Here is a 20,304-nt window from a genome sequence, read left to right as displayed (position 1 = left end):
TTTATGGTATTTTTATGTCAGCTGAATTGGAGACATATGGCATTGGATGAGATAAAGAAGGTAATATTTGCCATTAGAGACAATTATATGGCAGACATGCAATAAAGGCTGCAATTTGGGAATCAGAAAAGTCTGTCTGCCCAGAAAAGATCTACAAAATGGTGGCCCATTGCCAATAACATATTTCCTTAAAAAATGTATACTGGCGAACAGTGAAAAGTCTGTGTGTTGGGGGGGCAACCCCAGACCCACAGGTCTCTTTCCCCGAGAGGACCCTGAAACCAGGAAGGGAAGTGGAGCAGACACTGGAGGGGTCGAGGCTATCCCCCACACCTCCACCCTATTTCAAAGTACAATCTACAGCCCAAACCAAGCAGAAGAGCCCAGCCAAGCTGGAATGCAGACTGCATATTAGCCCTATACGTCTATCCGATCCGAACAGCACAAAACAGATTCCATGTGATATCATAGTACAGCAGACCAGAGCTACAGTAATAGGCAATGGAGACAGACTGACAAGAGAATTGTGTCTCAGCGTGCCCATTACTGAAGTAACAGGTGTGTCAATAAACCACACACAGAACCAATTCACTCTGTATGTATCCCCAGTAAACACTGCACAGCACTCTCAGCTGCTCCACAGCTACCGCCATCTGAAAACACACGGGACAGGTCACACGAAGGGCTGGCAATAGAACGCAGGCAAACAGCCTACCGCTGAGGCGCTGACCTGCCTAATGAGCCATTCAAAACTGACCTCTTTACCTCTTCACACACTGATTCTGGTCGAGAGATGTACTTTTATGACACGGGGGGCTTTAGTATAACGTCTTCCTGTTTGTGTAGGCCTATCTGACTGGGCTCCGTTGGAGGCCTTATTGGTATTGGTATTGTCAAAACAAGTTTGGATGTAGCCTAGCCTACTCACAGAGGAACTAATGAACAGTTATGAAAATTCAAACCAGCTGAATATCTTCCTTCTGAACATTAGGCCTATTGGAATTGTTTCTCTTGATCTGAGAGCAGATAGGCAATCTATGGGGACAGGGCTGAGCGTTGTGGTGTCGTCTACTAAATTCCCAATTGTCTCTGGTTGAGGGAGTGGAGACGTGAGTCCAATAAGGCATAAATCAGAAAAGCAGAAAACATTTGAGGACTAAACGTGAGAAAATGTGAGAAAACGAATGAGAACACCTATTGTTGCATAGCTACCATTTTAGGCAGCTCAGATTTCACTGAAGGTGGGAAAAAAATCGTTTAGTCTAGGCTATTTATGAATAATATGAGAAAATAAATAAATAAATAAGATGCTCTAGATAATGAATAATTATCTAGAATAATTATCCGTAAACAAACGATGCCAACTTGAATTTAAATGAGCAGGTTGGAGGAGCTTCTCCCGTGAACAGACGCGCCTGCCAGTCTCCCACCAGATGGTCGGTTAGGGAAAACGAGACTGCGATCAAATAACACATCCAATCAGAAAATCGAAAACACCCTTCGGATATTGGCAAAACATCGAGAACAATTAGTAATTGGACAATTATCCAACACAATAATCGACAAACTCCAGCTTCCACTATAGGCTATATTTTTCAAAATACCCAATGGAAATGTATGCGGTGGTGAGAGTTCTTAATGTAGCCTAGACTAATCTGTTTTTTTTGTATGGTCACCAATGAATATAGTTTATGTGGGCCATCAAATTAATAGCAATGCGGTATTTGTCCTATGGCGAACTCAAGCTATAGGCTATGCCTAAATGCAATGCCCTTGAGATGCTTAAGGGCATGGAGCATAATAGGCTAAACCAATTTTACGGATGCAGGTGTGTGTGTGTGTGTGTGTGTGTGTGTGTGTGTGTGTGTGTGTGTGTGTGTGTGTGTGTGTGACAGAGAGAGAGAGAGAGAGAGAGAGAGAGAGAGAGCGCTCATTTGCATACAGCTGAATATAGTTATGTCTACCGCATTAAACCCGCATGAGCGCGAGAGCGGGGCACGCGTCCCAACAATAGGAGGCACGCTGCCGTTGAGCTGTAAAGGCAGCGGACGGTAACATGCGGCACGCGCCGCTCAGAGATGGCAAGACATTTCTGAAAAGGCACAGTGTAAATACAGTGTAAAGGCCTATTTGCTAATTTTTTTCTTTGTATTCACTGGTATCAGTAAATAAAAAGAAACATTCTGCTTTGGTTTCAGGCTCAATAGGCTCAATAGGCCCAATTTATCCTGTTGTTGGTTAATAGGCTAATGTTCGGATGTGATTTCCGTATAATAACAGTCCAATAAAACTCTCCAAAGCCTTTTAGTGAATTTTAGGTTTTGGGTAGCCTATAGCCCACACTCACTGCGTAAATATGATTTTAATTCATATTCTATAAAGACACTCTGGTATTCTGTTATGCCTAAGCTAAACAAAACAAAACAAAACAAAACAAGAGAAAGATATGCAAAGAAAACAATTCAGTTCTTAGAATTCGGTCCATGCACGCACCCTGTGAAAAAAAGAGATGTGCATTTCCTGTTACCGTGCAGTAGGCTGTCAGGAGAGGACCCAGTGGAGCGCACGCTTTCAATGATGCATGTGTAGGCTAATTAACCGTGCAATTGAGTGGAACGGAGGGCGAACCGGGTGTATGGAGAGGGGCAGTAATTGAATTTATGCTTTTCATTCTAGAAAAGTTTCTGTGTGGAAACAGTTGAGCGTGCATGTGAGTGTCCTCTCGCGCGTGATAAACGCGTCAACAGATCGCCGCGCTTGTTAATAATCGCCCCGTTTTCCTATGGTGTTCAGTCAGCATAGCGCTGGTGGTATTGCATCTGGATATTATTGTTGTTGGGGAGAGGGGAGTTGAATATGTAAAAGGGGCGGTGGTTACGCTTGATTGACAGTTTATGCAATGAGCAGCATCGCGCAAGTCTATAAATTGGGGGAGGCGATACTCCACTGTTCATTCACCAGTAATAGGACAAGCTTTGGACATCCACGGCGGACCATTGACGCACCAAGTGTAGCACCAAAAACAAAACAGAGGCATAATCCCAACACAAACCGACGCAACCATTGTGGAGTACTGCAAACGCAAGGTGCCTAGAGAGGACAGAGAAGGGTCAGACTTGGATATTGCTCATTCTTCACCTCTTGGATAACCTGGGAATACAAGACGCGTCCTTTGGTGTTTTGGAACACTAACGGGTGCTAAGGACACGCGGAGAGAACGCGAGAAAGGATTTATACATTTTGTTGTTGATTAAATTCACTTTTTTAGATTTTGCCCTAACTAACACATTGGAATAGTTGTCTTTTGGGGGATATATTGGCGGGTGAAGCGGCTGCCCTGGGAGCGAGAAGGATGGCAGCTTGGCTCACCTTTACCATCGCATTCAGCACAACGATACTATCACAGGTAACGAGGATTTTACCTCCCGGGGATCCTGCACACCAACAATCAACGAAAACTAGCTGGAGAGCCAATTGTTTCTAACGAAAAAAAATGCATGCGCAATGTATTTCAAAATTATTTGTCCTTTTCCTTTTAGGTGTTTGGTTCTGGTGTATTTGAGCTCGACCTTCATGAATTTAAAAATAGCAAAGGACTGCTGGCGAACGGAAACTCGTGCAAACCCAACTGTAGGACTTTCTTTCGGGTTTGCCTGAAGAACTACCAGGCTGTAGTGTCACCAGGTGAATGTATCTTTGGAAGCGCCGTGACACCGGTGCTGGGGACAAATTCGTTCAGCGCAAAGGACGGTGGCGCTTTCAGTAGACCTATTCGACTGCCGTTCAACTTTGGATGGCCGGTAAGATAAATAGCCTACAGTCAATAGCACGTTTTTTTAATTTTCAGAATTTAGAATTATGATCAGTGTTATAGCTCAACTGGACTGTTATGCTATATTTAAAGAATGCACTAGTTAGGCTATTGGCTAACTAATCCATCAGGTGATCATCAAATCGTCGCGTACTACGTTTAGCCAATCGCAGGTAGCAGCTTGGCAAAACACAGGCCTACTGTATATATTTCGTGACATGAGACGCATATATCTGCAGCAGCCTAGCCAATTGATCACTAATGTAACCTACAAGCTTCAAGTGTGAAAGAGAAAGACAACTTACTGTGCTTATCCCGTGATGTATAGGATTGCACACTTATATTGGATTTAAATAGCTTAGGGTTATTATCACATGTGTAATAATTAAATGTGTTTTGCCTCCAGGGATCATTTTCTTTGATAATTGAAGCCTGGTATTCACCTTCTGCAGACCAACCTGTAGGTAAGTGGAAACATATATGCCCACTAGAGGGCGACCTTTCTATACATTTCAACACACTAATTTTACAAATGCTTCATGGAAAGGTTTTCCTACCTTTCCAATACTGATCAGCTCACTATTGATGATTCATGGGAACCAATTGTTTATTGTTCCCTATATTTTTCACATTTTCACGCGTCCGCACTCCTTTGTTGCCAGTGTAAAAACACCTTTTTCATTCTTATACTCAAACACAATTGAACTTCCTTTGGTTTATTTTTGGCGTGGGAAAGAGCTCTGGGCTTTGGTGAGAATACCCAGGGCCTGCCAAAAGCCTCTGACTACATCTTCCTGTATTTTACACCTTGCTCTGTTCCGCCCTTTGGAAGAGGGGAGAAGGCTTGGGAATGTTTTTGCTGACGGGAAGGAAGAGGAAATTTCAATCTTAGTTTATCCTTCATCAAAACCACAATGTTATGGTTATGCTTTCATAAGGCAGACATCTGCATTGAGCAGCCAGTCAGGCAGTATATACAAATTAGCGAGAGGGAAATTAAATAATTTTAATGCGAAATGTGTCATATTTACCTCGATGAAACAATAGGCCCTCAACTTTATTCATTTTGGTCTTTTCTCTCTTTCAGACACAAACAACTCAGACTTGTTGATTAGCTTTTTTGCCACCCAAAGACAGCTGGGTGTGGGGTCCGAGTGGACTCAGGACGTACAAAGACAGTTGGCCACAGGGACGGAGTGGACTCAGGACGTACAGAGACAGTTGGCCACGGGGACGGAGTGGACTCAGGACGTACAGAGTGGCTGGCCGGTGGAGCTGAGCTATTCCTACAGGTTCATCTGCAACGAAAACTACTACGGAGAGAGCTGTTCCAAAATATGCACGCCCAGAGACGACCGCTTCGGCCACTACACCTGCACGCGCGACGGCCAGCTGTCCTGTCTGCCCGGGTGGAAGGGGGAATACTGCGAAGAACGTAAGCAGCCATGAGAACCGCCACTGTCAGTCCGTCGATCAGTCCACTGGCCGGTACGCCGGCTGTGGGTCGACTCAAACCTGCCTTGATAAGCTACCCTCAGTGTTTCTGCGCTGGGTGTAGGTGTTGTTGTTGTTGGTGTAGGTGGTGGTGTTGTTGTTGTTCAGGCCTATGTGGCCCTCTGCTGTCGGAACATCTTGAGATGTGGTTGTCGGTGAATGAATGTAGCCTGCATGCACTAAGTGTACAGTGTGTTCTAAGCCTCATAATAGATACTATGACTATGGTCCTTTACAGAAAAGGAGAGGCAGTACACTTGTAATACGCTTATGTTAGTGCACTTGCCTGATAGATGATTCAAGAAGGCTTCAGTTGTCTCCTCTTGATCGCTACAGTGCATTGATGGCAGCAGTGGGATGATTCCGTTTCATGTGTTGGACTCTTGCCTTGGTTGTTAGGCAGAATAGGCATCAGTAATGTCTGCCAACATTTAGGCTTTAACACACTGAAGTCTCTCTGGAGGCTCTGTCACTCATGGTACGATGTGCACACATATATAAATCCCAGAAAGTGACGAATCACATAGAAGTTAGGAATATTACATTACAGTATTACATCAGTTCACAATGTGATTGGATGTGTGAGTTCAACCACAAAATGCGTTGCATTTCATTCATACCGTGGTATTAGTCTAGTTGGAATAAAAGCCTTTAAATGGCATCATAGGTTCAGGAGAGATAAGAGATGGTCAGGGGCATGCTGTTGAGTGCTTGGCATGAACGGGAAAACTTGCACAAATGTTGCTAAAAGAAAAAAAGGGAAGGCAGTTCACTACACTCCCACAAATCATAGCCTGCACTAGTTGCTCTGCAAAGACGACCCTGAATTGATAGGGCCTACTGCCAATTGGTTGACAGTAGCCTACTACAGGTCTATGTGTAGGCTATAAGGCTGTATTTCACCTAAACAAATTAATCAAAGGCCAGATTCGAGGAAACACCATGACGATAATCCTTACCATGTGTGCGGCAACCGTAGAGTAACAGCGGATCTGTTATCGATGTCACTTGGCGGTGAATGTTCTATTTGACTGTGGCACCAAAATTCGTACCAGACAGGATCACGTGTTGCAACCACAACGGCATCATCGGTGTCTAGGGGTGCCTAGGAGTAAACACGTGAGATAGATAAATTAGGTCATTCACACGCTATATCTCACTCGCTCTCTCTCTCTCTCTTTCTCTCTCTCTCTCTCTCTCTCTCTCTCTCTCTCTCTCTCTCTCTCTCTCTCTCTCTCTTTCTCTTTCTGTCTCTCTCTCTTCCTCTCTCTCTCTTCCTCTCTCTCTCTTCCTCTCTCTCTCTTCCTCTCTCTCTGCTCGGTGAAGTTTGTAATTCTACACTTCGGTGCGCGCGTGCCTGGTAATTTAATCCCGGGTCGAACGAGCGTCTCTCGCAGTAGCCCGGGCTGCAGCACGCGCCAGGGTTAATCGCAGCATTATCATCCGCCACGCGCCAACGAAATTGTAGTCCACCTATTGTTGAGCACGCGGCATAGCAGCTGCAAATATGGGTTCGCGCAGACGGCAAAAAAACAATAGGGACAGCTGCCTGCTATTGAAAGCGAGCATCTGTTCGGTACTAACCGGCCGCTTACCGTCAGTCGCCTATCGGATCCCATTCACTGTCACACGGCCCAGTGCAGCACAAACAACCTTTAAATTAACCGGTTTCTTCAAAGCCGTTGGGAACTTTGATAATAGCCTACCTCGGAGTGAATTTTGACAGCAGCCTAGATGCGGTTTGAATGTTAGGGATGTCTGTCGACCCGAGCATAGGCTACTCCTCCTGACTTTAGTGCTGTGAGGCCAAGTTTGAACCTCTGAGACGTGTGGTTTTTATCATGAGAGTAGGCCTAGGCTATAGGCGTAGGCAAGCACGCAGTAAATTTCTGATACAAAAATCAACCCAACATGAGCATTTTGCCTACAGTATCCATGGGTTGTTCATTTTATGTTTTTTTTCATCTTTCACGAAATGATAATAGCCTACATGATTGTAAGAGAATGAGCTGTGGTCTGGACGAGTGTGACCTGCTGGATTCGCCTTAAACGTTTGTTCTGTGTTTTCTCTGTCTTCAGCCATCTGCCTGGAAGGGTGCAGCGAAGGGAACGGGAACTGCTCCAGACCGGGCGAGTGTGTGTAAGTGAAGTAAAATAGAAAATAATACATGACTTATGTGTTTGATGAGGAGCTGTGGGGGCAAGTGAGCGCGGGAGACATTTGACAGGACGATGCAGGTCATGCGCGGTCCACTATTCAACATGGAGAGATAACACACTCATTATGTTTCCTGTTCATTTAATACCTGAACGAGCAGGCAGGGAGCTCTCTTACTTCTCATAAACACTCACTCACTCACTCACTCACTCACTCACTCTATCATTATATGGAGAAAAAAAATCCTATAAATCTTCTACAACCCTATTTTTAAATCCCCAATTCACTGTCCCCACCACTAAGACCTCCCCAGTTAGAGGTTAAACCTGTGTTGATATTCCTCTACTCAGTTTGAGGAGGCTGCGGCTGCTCTTCCTTGGGCAGGAAATTAGATTTTACTGGGAGAGAAGAGAGCCGTTTGGACAGTTTTCTGATTACCACCCAAACTCAGCATCTGGGTAACCCACAGAACCCTCTCTCATCCACGGGGATGTCAACATTTATCCTCGGTGGGATATGCATGGGGATATTGGACGCTCGGCTGTGGTCGGTCGTGGTCGATGAATTAATATGATAATATTAATGATACCGTCAGTTGGTCCGTAAAAGTTGTCTGCGCTGGTCTCGCAATGATGGCTGTGGGTAATGCACATTTTGTGTGTGTGTGTGTGTGAACGCACACCGTTGAGGCGATGTCCGGTAGAGACGCTGACCCGAGGTGTGTGTTTCCGTCTCCCAGGTGCAGGGAGGGTTGGCAGGGCCTGTTCTGTGACGAGTGTAAGAAGTACCCGGCCTGCAAGCACGGCACCTGTCAGCAACCCTGGCAGTGCGACTGCAAAGAGGGCTGGGGAGGCCTCTTCTGTGACCAGGGTAAGAACGCACACACACACACACACACACCATCACGTAGCCTGGCAGCAACCCATCCTTCAAAATTCGCCGGCTGGCCAGTGGACAGACGCTAGGCCTACTACTCTAGCAATGATATCCCTACACGTGTTTAGTAACTTATCTTCAGTTAGTAGTCAAACGGTTTGCTCTTGGTGGTTATCTCTGAGCTGTTACTACATAACGCACGCCTCACCGGCGCTGTTAGGATCTTATACACTGAGTACGCGTATGAAATGAATGAATACACAAATTAAATAAATGAATGTGAACCCCCCACCCAGACCTGAACTTCTGCACGCACCACCGCCCGTGCGTGAACGGGGCCACCTGCATGAACACGGGCCAGGGTAGCTACACCTGCGCCTGCCTGCCGGGCTTCACCGGGGTCAACTGTGAGCTGGAGCTGCAGGAGTGCGACAGCGGCCCCTGCAGGAACGGAGGACTGTGCACAGTGAGTAGCGCCGCCGCCGCGGCTCGTCAGGCAGCTCGCTGACGCACGCAAGATGTCTGTTTTTCATTTACACAACCTGCTTCTGTAACACGCTCCCCTGTGTTGGATACGACCAAATGACCTGACCTCTCCCCTCGTCCCCCCCCCCTCAGAACCTGGAGAGTGGATACCGCTGCTCGTGCCCCGCGGGCTTCGAGGGCGCCCACTGCGAGCACAGCCTGCTGACGTGCGCCGACTCGCCCTGCTTCCACGGCGGCCGGTGCCACGAGAAGGACGACGGCCGCAGCTACGCGTGCGAGTGCCCGCGCGGCTACACGGGCCTCAACTGCGAGAAGAGGGTGGACAAGTGCACGTCGCTTCCCTGCTTCAACGGTACGCCCTCCCCCCCCTTCTCCTCTTCCCCTCTCTCTGACCTCCCTCTCTCCTCGTCCCTCCTCCTCCTCCTCCCCCCCGTTCCTAACCCTTCCTCCAGAATTCCTCGGCCCGGAAGTGCCACGGAACAACAGGAATCGGTGTGAACTCTGCGTCTATTGTCCTCCGTGTAAACATACGCCACAGTTTCCAGTGCCGCGGCGCCGCACGTCACCGCTCGGACGATCACTCACATACTGTTTTTGTCTCGGTTTGCCGTGGCGCGCGTCGGGCACGACGGCGCGGCCGGTACGCGGCTTCTGTTTGCGCGACGAGATATCAGCCGAGCCGCTGCGGCCGCGATAGAGTTAAGTCGCCGTCGTGTCTCTCGACCTCCCCCGGTAACGTACGGCGCCGGCGCAGCGTGTCATTTGCGCGCCACAAAGCGTCGCCCCGTGCCGTTCTAACCCCCCCCCCCCCTCTCTCTCTCTCTCTACAGGCGGCCTGTGCGTGATCCACAGCGGTGCGCGCGTTTGTAGCTGTAAGGCGGGCTTCGCCGGCCTGCACTGCGAGATCAACGTCAACGAGTGCGCCACCGGCCCCTGCGCCAACGGGGGCACCTGCCTGGACCGCATCAACGACTACACATGCGCCTGCCCGCCGGGCTTCGCCGGCCGCAACTGCGACCGCCCCCTGGACGAGTGCTCCCTCCGGCCCTGCCTCAACGGGGGCCTCTGCGCCGGGGGAGGGGGTCCGGGGAAGCCCCCCGTCGCCTGCATCTGCCCATCGGGCTTCACCGGGCCGCGCTGCCAGTACTTCGCCGTGACCATGCCCGTGGGCGGCGAGATCCAGGAGGGCTTCCAGTGGGCGGCGGTGTCGCTGGCGGTGGGTCTGGTGGCGCTGCTAGTGCTTCTGTGCATGGTGGGGCTGGCGCTGAGGCACATGCACCGGCACGGCGCCAGGCACGGCGGCGACGGCGAGACTATGAACAACCTGTCCGACGTCCAGCGGGACAACCTGATCTCGGCGGCGCAGCTGAAGAACACCAACCAGAAAGTGGGCCTGGAGGTGGACTGCGACTCGGACAAGTCAAACTTTATCCACAAGAACTACCACTTGGACTCGTACAACTCGAAGCCGAAGGAGTTCAAGGATGAGAAGTCGCACGAGGATAAAAGTCACATCTACGACAAGTGTTTAGAAGAGAAAATACCGTTGAGTAGAATGTACAGGTAAGAGGGGAAACTGTTTGTCCTCCTTTTGCGAGGTCCTGGGCTTAATCCAGACCACGTCTTCAATAACACTTGTAATTTACAGCCTTCGCTAATGTGATGAGACAAATAGTTTCAACTATGCTTCTACTTCCCCCCTGAGCACACCCATCTCTGCACACACACACACACACGCACATACACACAGTGCTGGACAAGAGACATGAAGGATCACTAACACTATGTTCAAAGCATACTTTTGAGATTGTTTCACAATGTAAAGTGCTTTCTAAATCAAATGAATTATTATTATCATTATTGAAGCCAAATCCTCCTCGAGTCACCAAGCGCCTAATGATTCATTATACCCCAATCCCAAGTTCACAACACAAACGCCAACAGACTCTCCTTTTTTCACATTTGGAAACAGCACTCTGCTACTAATGTGCTCAGATTAGATTCAGCCATGCCGACCCCCCCCCACCCCCAACCTCCCAGCAGACCTGCGTCATGCCATCCATGTGCTTCTCGTTTGCGTTAACTCGGGATCGTGATTTGTGTTGCAGTGAAAACCCGGAGTGTAGGATATCAACGATATGCTCCCCGAGAGACTCCATGTACCAGTCCGTGTTTGTTATAGCAGAGGAGAGGAGGGAGTGCGTCATAGCCACAGAGGTAAGAGAACGGAGAGAATAACATCCCTTCATCAACGTGACATATCATATTTTTCTTCCTACGAGTGTTTCATGTCATCTCGGGTAAGGCATCGCCCGACAAGTAAACGTTTATTTATACCTGGGGATAACTTTTATAGAGACACATCTTGGAGTTGTTCACTTTCTGGTCCTTGAACTTCAGCCCGGGCAGCATATAGAGCAATAACGCGCCAATGCTTTCTCTAAACTATAAAAAGCTTGCGGATGACTGTTCTTCAATCTGACAATTTGATGGTCTCAGAGGGGAGTTGTATATACGTGCGGGGGGGAAAGCCATTCACCTAAAAGAACTTGACTCCCTGCACATGTTTTTGCTCTGTTTGGTCAGGCTTTATCGGTCTGACAGGTGCTGCGTTTGTAACGCTGCTGCACTGAGTGGGATTGTGACTGGATGTTGCCCAGTATACCAGAACGATAGCATAGCAGCTGTAATAGATCCCATAACATGTCCTGGGACGGGACACTGCCTCTTGTTAATCCTCTCCTTCTGTCCTTTCTCCTCAGGTATGATCTGTCATGGGTATGGAAGCCAGAGACCGAGGAGGAACACACAATCGAAGCAGAGTTTTATTATTCTGGATTGTTTACAGAACCTGAGAAGAGACTGGAGATTGTGGAGATGTCCACTGCTGCTCTGGAACACTTGAGAACTGGAGAGAGAGAGAGAGAGAGGGCGAGAGCGAGCGTAGCGGCCGCTCTAGACGGACAGACGAGCGAACGCTTAGGAGAACTTTCAACCTTGCGTTTGTGTACAACGTGTACAGTCATGGACCTCTTCACTCCTGGGAACAGTTGAGCCCTGTGGCTGACAGAGAGTCAGCAAAACAATGACTCTGAGCTATCTTTGGCAGCCCAGGGAGGCAGGAGAGGAGACGCTGTCCTTCTCTGTTGACCATGCCTCCTGGGATAATCATGGTGATTTTGACAGTCAACCAATCAAAAGGAGGCGCCTGAGATTCAACCCCCCCCCCCCCAGCCCCCATCTCCCCTACCCAGTTTCGCCAGCTATGCAAGACTCAGGGTCGAGCCAACCAACCTCACCCACCGTCGAAAAACCAACCACACACAAAAACACTGAGAACTATGAATGTCTGAAGAATCTTCAACTTGTCAATCACACAACATGACCGGTTGGACTTTCCCATGCAGTGGTGAAGATTGTATGCAGCCCAAAATCACTAGAAGCCTTAACAGAATGGGTTTGAACGCTAAATCTCTGCCCCTTGTCTCTCGTTGGATCATTTGCACTACAAAAAAACACAGAGGGGAAAAATACTTTTGAATCAACTGGCATTTGGAGAGAGAACCCACAGGATCGCTGTGGCAGCAGGATCCAAGAGAGGACCAGGCCAGTTTTTATGCAACACAACCCAGGAATACAAAGACACACAGAAATAGACTGTCACGCCACTGCCTGCCTATAATGAGTTTTGATAATACAGAACCAATAATGTCTTTTTTTATGATGATTATTTCCAGAGATTAATTTAAATATGACACACTGCTCTTTATATGTTTTATAATATTATTTTGTATATAATGCATATTTATAAGGACCAAACTTCTGAAGAATAAAACTGTAATTCCTTCAAAACTGTTCTTAATTTGATGTCAGTGAATGGAATATGAAATTATTTTTGATGTGTTTTCAAATAATGAAACGAGTATAACTGATGCCCTTCCGTCTCTTGTAATTTTTTTTTATGAAATGAGAGGATCGTGGGAGTGACAGACAAATTATAAACATAATAGTACATCATGAATAATGTTTACACTTTTTCAACCAGTAGGTTTGACAATAGTAGTAACTAGCGCTAGATCTGGCTACCAGTCTACCAGTATCAGGGCTTTCAAGTAATTCTTAAAAACACCGTCCGGCTCCCTGTCAGCCTCGCCCCCGACCCCTCCCTACCTGCTAAGCCCCTCCCACATCTCTTATTGCACGTAAATGGGCTTGAAATTCAAATCCGTTTCCACGGATACCATCCGCTTGAGCTGGAAATGGTGAAACAAAAAAACAGGCGAGGGGTTTGAGGGGAACGCCCCCCTTCCACACACACACACGCTATAAGAAGTACAGAGCCCAGCCAAACAGATGCCGCGGGGGGGCAAGTAGCGACCCTGCTCCGCCATAAAAACAGCGGCATATGCCAGGCCTCTCGCTCCTGCCTATGTTACACAGCGCACACACACACACACACACACTCCCTAGACCCAGGGCTCCCATAAAACACAGCCATCCACATTCAGGCAGCCATAGGGCACCCCGGCCCTCTGACTCCGTGACTCCCCCCTCCAGGGTTAAGGGCAACGGCTCTGCCTCCTGGTGTCCCACCGCCCCCCCCCCACCCCCCGAAGCAGCCAGACAAAGCCAGGAAGAGGGCCTGGCACTGGAGCTGTCACCAGAGGGAGGGGAGGCCAGATGGAAGCTTATGACTCCGCTATAAAGAATGACGTCAGAAAATCCCACCGTTGGCGCTACGCTAAAAAAGTTGATGGACTCGCCAGAGCAATCTGGCCCGTTTTCTGGCTCACGCAGCCAGGCCGGACCCCGCCGGGTATCTGCTGGACCAGAGGGGTCTCCACTTAAAGGTCAGAGGTCGTAATGGAGATTGGGGGCTGGACACGAGAGGTTCTGCAGATAGAATCTTGGCCCGCTCTGAGAGAAACCAGAGAGAGAAGGGGGGGGCAGAAAAATGAAAAGAAACCAGAAAAAAAACAGAAACAAAATTACTTCATTGCATTACTTCATTTGCTACAGTTATATATTCTACTCTTGGTCTCACGTTCCCTGCCCAGCTCTCTAACACAATTCCTGCTAGTCCCCCTGTGGAGAGTGGCCTGCGTCATCCCTAAGAATCCTGCTCCTCGTGCCTCAAATTAGCACAACACCGCAGTCAACAGCCTCCAATCAGCAGCAATCAACACCAGGCAGCAGATCCGAAGCCCCCCCTCACACACATCCTGTTCATCTGTTGGCCCGACCAGCCATACTGTGTGTGTGTGCGTGTGTGTGTGTGTGTGTGTGTGTGTGTGTGTGTGTGTGTGTGTGTGTGTGTGTGTGTGTGTGTGTGAGAAAAAGGGATGTACTACTGTAGGAGTGATGCGGATCACAAGGTTTGGAGAGAGAGAGGGCTTCCGGTCTCGCCAGCCGGAGAAAAACACACTTGTTATCACAGATATTAGTCATCTGGTAAAACCCTCCAGCTTCAACCTGTTACCTGACCCCGCCCGAAAGGCCTGCTGTGCACCATCACACACACGCACACGCACACACACACACACACACACACACACACACACACACACACATATGCACAAAACAACATAGATTCAGATAGAATCATACAAATGTACAGAATAGACATTGTCTTATTATGTACACACTCGCATACAGATAATAGTGTATATAAACATACAGGTACTCTCTCTCTCTCTCTCTCACACACACACACACACACACACACACACACACACTAAGGCCCTGCCCTCTGGCTCCTAGGTCTCCATAGTATGGCCAAGCATTCTCATTGTGTTATAATCACAGCATCCTGTTTGTGACCCAGTGACATCAGTTCCTGTTTCCTCTCTGATTAAAACATGCAGAACATGGACGCACAGGCCAACTGTTTTTCTCACGCATCTCCTCCTTCCATCTGCCCTCTCTAGCGTGGATTTCTCAGCTTTCCAGGAAACAACCCTAAAACAAGTGAGAGCAACACAAATGTTCCAATCAAGTGTATTTATTCTGGTGAGGAAATAGGAAAGAGTGCTTCATGTTATGGTCTAAGAATAAGGACGACAAAACAAGTTTGGAACTGTAGTTTAAAACTACACAATCTCTTTAATCATCTGAATATGGTTCATGTTACATCCAGAGGGCCACATGCCGGTACACAGTAGCTTACTGCACTTAACATGTGGTAAAGCGTCTTTTGGGGAATATTGTTTTGACACACCGGCTGGTTTACAAAACAACAGCCTGTGTTTAAAACCTTATCCCAACTGCCATGGACAATTCTGAATGAAGAGATTTCATAGAAGTAAAAGGTGTGATTGAATATGTTTACAAAACATTATATAATGTCCCAGTGCATTGCACTAAACTAGCATTGTCCAGTCCAGACCATTCTCCAGCTGTCTCATTAATTAACACTAGGGGTCAGTAAAAAGCACTTATGCTGCCAATTATGGTCAGCAGCCAAACACCTGTCTTATTGTACGCATATCTCGCTTTTTTCAGTTCTCAGGTTCTCAATAGACAAAAGGCAGACTTTGATATTAGGTGCACTCAAGCACAATATATTATTGATTTTTTATTTTGACATACAATGATAAAAAAAAATCTGCATGCCGAAGCCCGTATTAACAACCAAACAATTAGAACATACATTTTGCATGGAGATTTACCTTCAATAAAAACATTTACAACAGTAACATGATATGAATCGGATGAGTAATCTCCCCAAGGAAACACCATGCCGTGGTGGGAAACCCCAGGCTGGCCTTTCTCCACGGCCAGACCCAGGAAGGAATGTTCTCTTCATGTCACCAAGGAGATGACAGCAGTTGCCTTTTCTGGTTGTAGGCGTTGGGTGATGTTTGTCGTCGCTCTCAAACTGGGTCAGTGTTTGTACCCTCCAGTGTACAGTGGACTACGTTCTAAATTGAAATCTGTCAAATCTGTCAGATGTATTGACCTTATACGGTATAGTGTGGAAATGCAAAATGGCAGTTTAGTTTCTGCATTCCTAGAGCTGAAGCAAGGTGTCAAATATTGTATAGATTTACATGATTCATTTGAGTTAGCTTAGTTGCCCTCCAACTGCTTGGCAGGCTAAGTGGTACAGTGAGTGTTGTGGTGGCAGTGTCTCTATGTTGGGAAAACCAAGCAGTACTGGGAATCATAGATGGGCTCTCTGAACAACACGACTGGGGTCTTGTGACACCAGCCAAAACATTCCTAAGGCGCTTATACACTTGTCTACCCCCAATCATACCAGATAATAGCGCTATTTATAGATCATCTTGTATTAACAACAGATGAGGCTTGAGCTGCTACAACTCACAAATCGTAAAGAAACGTAGCACTTGTTTTGCATGTTTGGTCCTCTTTTTCTAAATTGTTGTTTTCCTTCTTCTCAGAGGTGTGGGCTGTGATTGTGAAACTTGCAGGAATGTGAGTTTTACAGTTTGACATACTGTATGCTGTAGGCCTACATGTGACAACATTATGTCTGGGCAGGTTCCAAGACATGTGAGTGGACATGCATGTGAGCTGCACATGGCTCTGACATGGAAGAGGGGAGGAGAGAGAGAGAGAGAGGGAGAGAGAGGGAGAGAGAGAGAGAGAGAGAGAGAGAGAGAGGGAGGGAGGGAGAGAGAATGATAGGAAGGAGAGAGAGAGGAGGTAGAGAGAGGGAGAGAGAGGGGAGGGAGAGAGGGGGAGGGAGAGGAAGGGAGCAGAGAGGGAAGGAGTGAGGAAAAGGCAGAAGGAGGGATGGGGAAGGATACTGCGTGAATGTTGGCTTTTTAAACTTGTATGTCTGACCTGAAGTGAACTTCTCTTTGGCATGATTGCACTGCAGTTCATGTATTGTATTGCATATTATATTTATACTTGCAATCTTTGTTTCATGTCCCTTGAATGTGGCTGGTATAACAGTGTAATTTCCCCTCAGGGATTAATAAAGTAGGCCTACCTACCTACCTACCCACCCACCCACCTACCTACCTACCTACCCACCCACCCACCTACCTACCTACCTACCTACCTACCTACCTGCCTGCCTGCCTGCCTGCCTGCCTACATACTTACTTACCTACCTACCTTCCTTCCTTCCTTCTACCTACCTACCTACCTACCTACCTACCTACCTACCTACCTACCTACCTACCTACCTACCTACCTACCCATTTACCTACCTACCCACCTACCCACCTACCTACCTACCTACCTACCTACCTACCTACCCACCTACCTACCTATCTTGTCATAAATTCAGGTTTAGGAATGTGAGCTGGTGAGATCAGGAGTCTCAGGAGGCTAGGAAGGCTACAGATACACCATGTCCAGGGAAATACTGCAGGAGCACATCCAGTTCTTTGTACATTCTCAAACACGCATGTGTGTGGGTGCATAGTAGCCTACAGACAAATGTGACGCACATACTGCACACACGCAGGCACGCATGCACGAAACACAAGCATGTGCCAATCACGCACACACACTGGCATCTGAAACTCACACCAAAACGCGCTTTATTTCAGAGAATAAAGCAGAATAGTAGAACAGAACATAGTATGCTAATGTTATTTCTCTCAATGTGTTGTGGCAATAAACAGCCAACATTGTCTGACTCAGATCATAATAAGAATGACAGATCATCCCTCTTCATAGACAGTCAGTGTAAGATCAGTCAAAAGTGTTTTTATGTAGATTAATGTTCTGATGCAAGATCAAACTGCACTTGCTGCCCTTTCAGATTTCAGTGGGCGACCTTACATGAATCTGATGCAATGCCCACCAGGGCAGTCGCTTGAAATGCTGAAGCAGGTTGCATCAGCCAGCACCACTAATGATATGAGCCCTTACCAAGAGCGACAGCAAGTATATCCAATCACAGGTCTATTCAGCATGAGTGACGTTTTTCCACCCAATCGCTGTACTGAATATGCGTGATTGATTTACTGGTTTTAAACCAATCAAACGCTCCATCGGGCTAAGAAATCCCATCCTTTTGGGGGCATCGCAATTTGATTGAACAGATTGCTTGGAAAACCAGGCTTTTCTCTAAAGCTATTGGTCGAAATGTCTGCCTGTGGGACACGCCTATCTGTGCTTGTAGCTATAAATACAAGGCGAGACCTTCGCCATTGTTATCAAGGAAACCAGAAGCGACTTCCAAGTGTTTTCTGCCGAAGAAGCCATCAAATCACTCAGCACACTCTTTGTAGACTTACGACAATATTGTTTCTCTTTCGGTTTTCTTCTGTTACTAAGACGTTTTAACGGCTGGCAGAATAGCTGGTCAGACAACGAGTTTACCGTTTTTCTAAATTCGAGAGCCATACGGCTAGCTTAGCCATGGATTTTTAATGCAGGTATGCGGCAAGACTAAATGCATCGGCATGCATCGTGGAAGGCAAAACAGACAGCGAGCTACCATCTTCACAACTGCCAAGCAGTTGGGCTCAAATACCGAACGCGGTATATCAGTGAGCCAACCAATACCGCTCCTCCTTGACCGACGGAAGCTAACATTAGCCAGCTAGTCCGCTGCTAAAATACACTAAACCTCATCCGAAAGTGAACCACCGTTTCATTTGAACGTCTGCCATCAACAACACTGATAAAAAATGAAGCCCCAAGACATCATGGCTGGTAAGACCAGTCTGTGGATCTTCGGGTACGGGTCATTGGTGTGGAAGCCTGACTTCAAATATAAGAGGAGCAAGGTCGGCTACATTCAAGGCTACAAGAGACGTTTCTGGCACGGAGACAACTTCCATCGTGGGAATGATGATTTGGTGAGATTATAGATTACTGCCAATAGTGTAGCTTTACCTGTTAAGAGAATTATTCGTTTTGTACAACCACACCCCGATGCTTGTTCACTGCTTTGCGCCATTGCATCACAGTCCAGTGATGTGACCCATTTCTCTCTCCTCCCCTGCAGCCCGGAAGAGTGGTGACGCTGTTGGAAGATGATGACGTAAGTGAAACTTCCTACTACCTGTAATGCTGGGTGGGGGAGGGGGAGGGGGTGGGTTCTGCTTAGAACTAGATATGGGGAACCTCGTCACCAGCGACACATTTACAAGCGTAAACACTGTACTGTAGGCCAACACCCAGTTTATTCGGAATTAATCCTCTAACCGGCTCCTCCCTTCTTTCCCGCCACAGGCATGCACTTGGGGCGTGGCTTTCGAAGTGACCGGCTCACAGGTGGAGGAGTCTCTCAAGTACCTCAACGTGCGCGAGGGGGTCCGCGGCGGCTACATCACCAAAGCTGTGGAGTTCATCCCAGAGGGAGAGAACCAGGGCAGTGTCCAGGCCCTGGTGTACATCGCCACCCCAGACAACCCCCTCTACCTGGGGCCGGCCAGCCCAGAGGAGATCGGGGCCCAGATCGCCATGTCCCGGGGGAAGACGGGTCACAACCTGGAGTACCTGCTCCGCCTGTCGGAGTTCATGAGGAGCAGCTGCCCCCAGGTGGAAGACCCTCACCTGTTCTCCATCGAGGCGGCCGCCCTGGCCCTAGTGCCCTACCTGTTAGGGGCCCAATAGTCCATACATTTCACTTTATACTGTAAATTGTTTGGTAGATGACACACACACACAGGTTTACCATCAGTCACTCACTGAAACCATAAAGATGAGGTCCAGTTGTCACGAGTCCCCGTGTCGTTTGTCTGTGAAACCTGAAGTGTTTGTGAATTTTCATCCACAGTTTACTAATCCATGGAACAGTATAAATTATAAAGGGAAGCATGGTATATTTTAGTGTGAAGTACTGTAAAACCTGTTATGTGCATTAGTTAAAAGTTCAATCCTTAAAATCTGTTTCTGACACTACTGTAATTTGAAATATCGTTACTGTGAAATGCTCTGCAGTGCTCAGGGCACCTTTGTTGTAAAAGGTTGCTTTTGGCCCATTTGTTAATCTAGCAAATCCAAATCCCAATAAAAATTTAAATGAGGTTTGCTTTCTTTTGTCTTCATTCTTGTGAGTGCACAGATGCCCACACACAGATCCTCGACCCTCGAGTTAAGCGTTGCAGTGTGTGTGTGAATTGCAAGCAAACAGCAGCACAATGGCAGAGATGGTTTGGTAGGTCTGGCTCATACGCTGATACAGCCATCACCCGGCAGAGAACACAGCCTTGACTGCTGCTCTACACCACACCATAGGGGTCAGGTTGTTACCTGGACACAAGACATGGATACACACACACGCACTAATGTTCCTTAAACATTGGCAGCAGACCCCCACACACCGCTCACAATACACACCTGTTCCTGGGACCTTACTGAAGTCAGACACTATGTAGGTACACAGCTGTCACGGGGGGACGACCCGGCCCATGGAAGCCACTATGTAGGTACACAGCTGTCACGGGTGGACGACCCAGCCCATGGAAGCGCTCTGGTGGTGCTGAGGACAGTTTCATAGGTCACATATTCACTTTGATCACATTCATCAAAAGATCAGAGGGGG

General features: G+C 47.6%; 2 protein-coding genes across 2 annotated transcripts; both read left to right on the top strand.

Annotated features, from left to right (window-relative positions):
• Positions 1–3,158: 3,158 nt before the first annotated feature.
• Positions 3,159–11,593, top strand: dll4 (delta-like 4; the record flags this gene model as incomplete). The annotated part of the gene is made up of 11 exons (XM_084440041.1): positions 3,159–3,406; positions 3,540–3,800; positions 4,218–4,275; positions 4,899–5,246; positions 7,385–7,445; positions 8,203–8,333; positions 8,636–8,805; positions 8,958–9,177; positions 9,656–10,388; positions 10,934–11,042; positions 11,588–11,593. Exons 1-11 carry the CDS (start codon positions 3,353–3,355, stop codon positions 11,591–11,593), a joined length of 2,151 nt encoding a protein of 716 aa, XP_084296167.1. The 5' UTR covers positions 3,159–3,352.
• Positions 11,594–17,985: 6,392 nt separating this feature from the next.
• On the top strand, positions 17,986–19,749 carry chac1 (ChaC, cation transport regulator homolog 1 (E. coli)). Its single transcript, XM_084439306.1, has 3 exons — positions 17,986–18,613; positions 18,763–18,798; positions 18,990–19,749. Exons 1-3 carry the CDS (start codon positions 18,443–18,445, stop codon positions 19,371–19,373), a joined length of 591 nt encoding a protein of 196 aa, XP_084295432.1. The 5' UTR covers positions 17,986–18,442; the 3' UTR covers positions 19,374–19,749.
• The last annotated feature ends 555 nt before the right edge of the window (positions 19,750–20,304 follow it).

The sequence above is a fragment of the Borostomias antarcticus genome (assembly GCF_949987555.1).
Source record: "Borostomias antarcticus genome assembly, chromosome: 6".
Classification (NCBI taxonomy): domain Eukaryota; kingdom Metazoa; phylum Chordata; class Actinopteri; order Stomiiformes; family Stomiidae; genus Borostomias; species Borostomias antarcticus.
The sequence above is the reverse complement of the archived record's forward strand: the minus strand, read 5'-3'. Positions and strand labels throughout refer to the sequence as shown.